General features: G+C 30.6%; 1 protein-coding gene across 1 annotated transcript; it reads right to left on the bottom strand.

The window, feature by feature from the left end:
- Window positions 1-378: 378 nt before the first annotated feature.
- LOC141655217 (putative calcium-binding protein CML36) lies at window positions 379-933 on the bottom strand. Its single transcript, XM_074462307.1, has one exon. The coding sequence runs from the start codon at window positions 931-933 to the stop codon at window positions 379-381; it is 555 nt and encodes a 184-aa protein (XP_074318408.1).
- Window positions 934-5,408: the final 4,475 nt, after the last annotated feature.

Genomic DNA, 5,408 nt, shown 5'->3' with positions numbered 1-5,408 from the left:
AAATGACCCGTCGCAAACTTGCGACGGATATGTCCGTTACAAATTCTCATTTGTGAAAAAAAAAAAATCTTATGCTAATACCAATAAAGAACCATATGTTTTTTCAATATTGTGTTTAATTAGAGGATAGTTTAAGCTACACATCATCTTACAAGGTATTTCATACTCAATTTCGAATAGCGTCTTAGGTTTCTTAATTTTTAACTATTTTTTTTACGAGTACAATAAGAAAATACAACAATGAACCATTCTAATATCCTTTGAAATTTTCGATATATAATGAAACACAAATTCTTAAAAGAAACGGTGCAGTGAAAAGTGAAATAAAAATAACAATTTTATTTTCTAATTTGTTTGTTTTAAAGAAGAAACGACATTTCATCTAGGAACGACGTTCATCATACGAGAAAACTCGTGAAAACAAACGAAGCCATCTTTATTAGCATCAACCTCTTCTATCATACGCCGACAATCCTCTAACGTGCACCGATCATCCCCAATCTTCTGAAACCCTAAAAACAACTCCTCCGCTGAAATCCCGCCATCGCTATTAAAATCAAAGAACTCGAACGCAGCGCGTAATTCATCCTCCTCCTCATGAACCGTCGATTCGAAGATCGATCCAACGGCCTGCAGCTCATCTAGGGTTACAAAACCATCGCCGTCAATGTCGACTTCCATGATCATCTCTCGAAGCTCATCGTCCGATAATGTCGAATTGAATACGGAATTCAGTTCGTACCGGTCGATTTTACCGTTGTTATCGCGGTCGAGTAATTTGAAGGCGGAAACAACGTCAAATTTGAAATCGGATGATGATGAAGATGAAGATGAAGACGATGATGGTGAATTTGATTGTGGTGGTGATTTGAGAGAGGATTTTTTGGAGCGGAAGAGGCGATTAGGTTTGATTGATTTGAAAAATTGTTTCATGATTGCAAAATAATGTGATTGAAATGAAAGTAAATGGAGGAGATAATGAAGGAGAGAGGGGGATTATTAAGGGGGAAGCCATGGGAGAAGGAAGTGAGCTTCGCGGAAGCTTCGTAAAGGAGTACTAGGTGGAGTACGGTTATAAATGATGATTGCGAAATTCTCCATGTTTCTTGGATCGAGTGTTTTTGTTTTCTTTATTCCAACTAGCTCGTCGACATAAAAACTCGGAACGAGGCTATATAGGATGACGTATTAAGATGGGTCAAATTGATAAATCGTAAAAAACACAAATTCTTTTTGGATCGTCACTATCCGTCTTAAGGCTTAAGAAGGATAGTGGCTCTCACACAAACGCAGTGGGAGGCAAGTGGGTGCCCACAATTTGTGTGAGAGAGCCATATCCGTCTTAAAACAAGACAGATAGTGGCGATGTTTAAAAGCAAGACGACTAAAAAAAATTGGGGATGTAGCTGTGTAGGAAATAAAAAAACAAAGAGATGGACAAATACACTCAAAAAGTGATCATTCCGCTATACAATTGTACATCTAAGTTTATTTTATTCTTTTTCCAAATACTTTTTCCAAAAAAAAACGTAATCCAATCTCATTCTCTCTCTAACTATTTCCATATTTTTTTACTTTCTCCATCATCCAGTTAATGAATCATCTTCTACCTTAAATTATTATAATTAGATGGCTATGCGAAACAAATTATATGACGTGACTCGTGATCATCATCTTGAAAGAATTTTTTTATCCAAAATTTTTAATGCATGAAAATAGTTGAAGCTCGTATTATTTTTACAATTTTACATTAGCTCGTATTCTTATCTTAATAACTCGTATTCTTATGTGCGCGTATTTTTATGCTCATGATCCTTTTAAACTTGTATTCTTTTTACATTACCTCGTATTTTTATCTTAATAGCTCGTATTCTTATGTGCTCATATTTTTAAGTTCGTGATCCTTTTAAACTCGTATTCTTTTTACATTAACTCATATTTTTATGTACTTGTAAATTTTTAGCTTGTATTCTTTTAATAATAGTTCGTATGGTTGGTGTAGAAATTTACCTCAAAATATTGTTATACATTTTTCCTTCTTGATGATGATTTCAATTGCTTTTCATTCACCGAAATATTGTTATATGCGTTTTTCCTCCTTGATGATGATTTCAATTGCTTTCCCTTCACCATTTTAGAATCAAAATTATGGAGAAGGAAGATTTGTCGACTGTTGTTTTAGAGAAATTTAGAGAAGGGAAAGAGGAGGGTTTGTCGATTGAAGAGAAATCAGAATTAGGGGAAAAGGAGATGCGTAGAATTTTTTTATTTTTATTGGGCTTAGATAGTTTAATATTACCTCCTAGTCGGTCATTTCTTCCCTCTTTCCTTTTTCATGGTAGTCGGATTTTCTTCCCTCTTAACTTTTTTGAAAAGATTTGTGTGGTCCAAATTCATTTGCATGTGGGGTAGAGTGTTTTGTGTGGTCTAAAATCATTTCCTTCTTTCTTGTGCAAAATAGTAGGGGGAAGAAATGAGCGACTAGGAGGAAGTATATAATATATGGGCCTGTTTACAATGTTATTGTACAACAGGTTGTAGGATCCTATTTGTGCTTAATTAATATGTGCTTAAAAATTCAATTTCTTAATTACACAATGTTTGTCAATATATACTTCCGCGGACTCCTGTCTATTATCATATGCTTTTTACGCATTTGTCAATGCTCACTTTTTTCGTTAATAGTTTTACTTACGTATTTCTAAAAAATTTAAAATTTCGATCATGCACTCAGTAAGACAAATCAAACAAATTCAACCGTGCAAATTATTAGTATGTCAATGAATGAAAAATATGATTAAAATATTTTTTTTTATAAACTTAAATATTATTTTCGTGTGTGAAAATATTTTGACTCGTATATAATCATAACTTGACCTCGTTACGTATTACAAACTCGATATATATTCTCGTCTCGTCTGACTCGTATTTACTGACTATACTTTCACCGATTTATATCGATTGAACTCAAATCTAATACACAGACATATGTTTACCCCGTCTAATTCTTCATGATTCTTACACCCATGCTAAATTATTGCAAAAATTAAATAAAAATATATAGGTGGCAAAATTAATTGACAAAACAAAGTTTATTTTCAATTGATCTTATTTTTATTTTTAATTAGTAACTTTTAATTAATTAATGATGAGAATTTTTTTTTTTTTTTTTTTTTGGTGACGAGGAACCCGCAGCCGCTACCTTCGGTGCGCACTGGGTAAACCCTTGGGTGTATATGATAGCCTGCAAACCACGTATACTAGGTAAGCCACCCGAGGGTGACATGCTTGAAGTCTATTAAGCATGGACTCAGGCCAAGAATACTCCACAAGATGTTGCTCTTGGGGAGGCTTGAACCAGAAATTTTATTTAACATGGTCAAATTTAGATGTATTTGTCCAACTCTCTATTTTTTTTAACCAATTTGTCCAAAGTGAAACTTTTTTTACCAATTTGTCCTTAACCCCCCAACTTTTTTTTACCAATTTGTTAATTTTGCTTATTAAGGCTCTGTTCTTTTGGACTAAAACTGTCTAAACTGAACTAAATTGAATTAATTTGTGAAGAGATAAGCTGAATTAAACTGAACGAAGCTGAACTAAACTAAACTGAAATTAAATTAAGTCCAAAAGAACTGGGCCTAAGACTTGATAAAATCAACCCGATTGAATGAATGACTGGCTTGAAAAGGCTAACTCGAGACTCAGATAAATCCTAGGTGTAGATCATGAATAAGAGTGAGTGTAATACAAATAGATCCGAATAATAATCGAACCCTTAAAATAACCTAAGCGTGACTAGAAAATGACCTCATATCTAAATTGTAATCAATATATATAACTAAAGGAGGCTTTTTTTTTTCTAATTATACTATTAACATTAGAACTAGGAGATAATTAATTATTTACAATTTTTCTATTATAATTAGGAATATAATCTTCCTATTAGAAATGAGAATTAATTAATTATTTTACAATTTTCCTATTAGAAATAGGAAATAAATTAACAATTTATTAAGGCTTTTTTTTCCTAATCATACTATTAGAATTAGGAGATAATAATTATTTAAAATTTTTCTATTATAATTAGGAATATGATTTTCCTATTAGGAATGAGAATTAATTAAAATTTTATTATTAGAAACACGAAATAAATTAATTATCTACAATTTATTAATACTTAAAAATTATTCATTAGTATCTGTTCACTTTTTATTAAATTCGAAGGAAAAAAACAACCTTTGATATATTTATAATATCCAATTTTATGACAACTTCCGATACAAAAAATGAGGTATTATGAGGCTAAAAGGCCCTAGGCTGAACTGGGTTGTGACAAATGTGCATGCATAATACGTACTACATGGAATTTACTCATGTAAAGAGTAAAATGAACGCTGAAATATGCCCCTACGTCTTTTGTTATTGTTAATGTCATATTTAATTATACATAATACGAAGTTTATTTTTCAAATGTCATATGTATTTCTCCTACTAATTTTAAAGTTATTTCCCTCACAATACACTTCAACTTCTATTGATAATTTATTATTATATTATTTACATTCATTTGTCATTATATAAAAGTATATTAATCAAAATTTAAATAAGATATTCACAAATTATTGATAAGTACAAAGTTTGATATCTATTTTTCAATGAGTATTAAAAGATAAAGAAAGTTGCTGCTAATATGCAAATCGAAATATCATATTATGACAAATGAGTAAATATTTTGAAAAATTTTATTGTGCGATTGTTTTACAATTTAAAGTAAAAATGGTACCATGAGTAATAAATAGATTTGAATGAGGCTTGAAGATAAATTAGATACACTTATTATAGAAATATGTATAAGGTTAAGATTCAATTCAAGCAACGATCAACATTAAAAAAAAAAGTCATGATAAACACATAAAAGGGTAAGAGTAGTCTTTCCCTAACATAGTGAAGACCGTCTCTTTCAAGCTTTTCTTCTGGAAAATTTACATGCATAAAAAACGGTACTATTCAATTATATGGAGCAAACTAATTATTATTGATGCTATAATTTTTTTTTTTTTTTTTTTGTAATTTGGGCCCATCATCACTATAATTTAGGGAGAGATACGAATTGGGGAAGGGTGACACATATTCGTCATGCATAATACGATGATTTAACCACCTTTAGGCAAAAATTTAAAAATAAATGAAAAAAATTTAAATCTAAAAGGGGGTCACGTACTTGTGAACTCTTCTATAGTTCTCTCTTTGCATTAATATTTTCATGAAGTTTATGACATTTATTTCATATTAATAAAAAAATGATTATCTTTGCTTCGTACAATTAAGTGATTTATAACTTTTAGCTAACTTATTTGAACTTGCTTAAATTTATATATTTTAAGTGAAGAATATTAATTATAAAT

The sequence above is a fragment of the Silene latifolia genome, chromosome 5, assembly GCF_048544455.1.
Source record: "Silene latifolia isolate original U9 population chromosome 5, ASM4854445v1, whole genome shotgun sequence".
Lineage (NCBI taxonomy): Eukaryota > Viridiplantae > Streptophyta > Magnoliopsida > Caryophyllales > Caryophyllaceae > Silene > Silene latifolia.
This window is presented reverse-complemented; position numbering and strand designations above follow the sequence as displayed.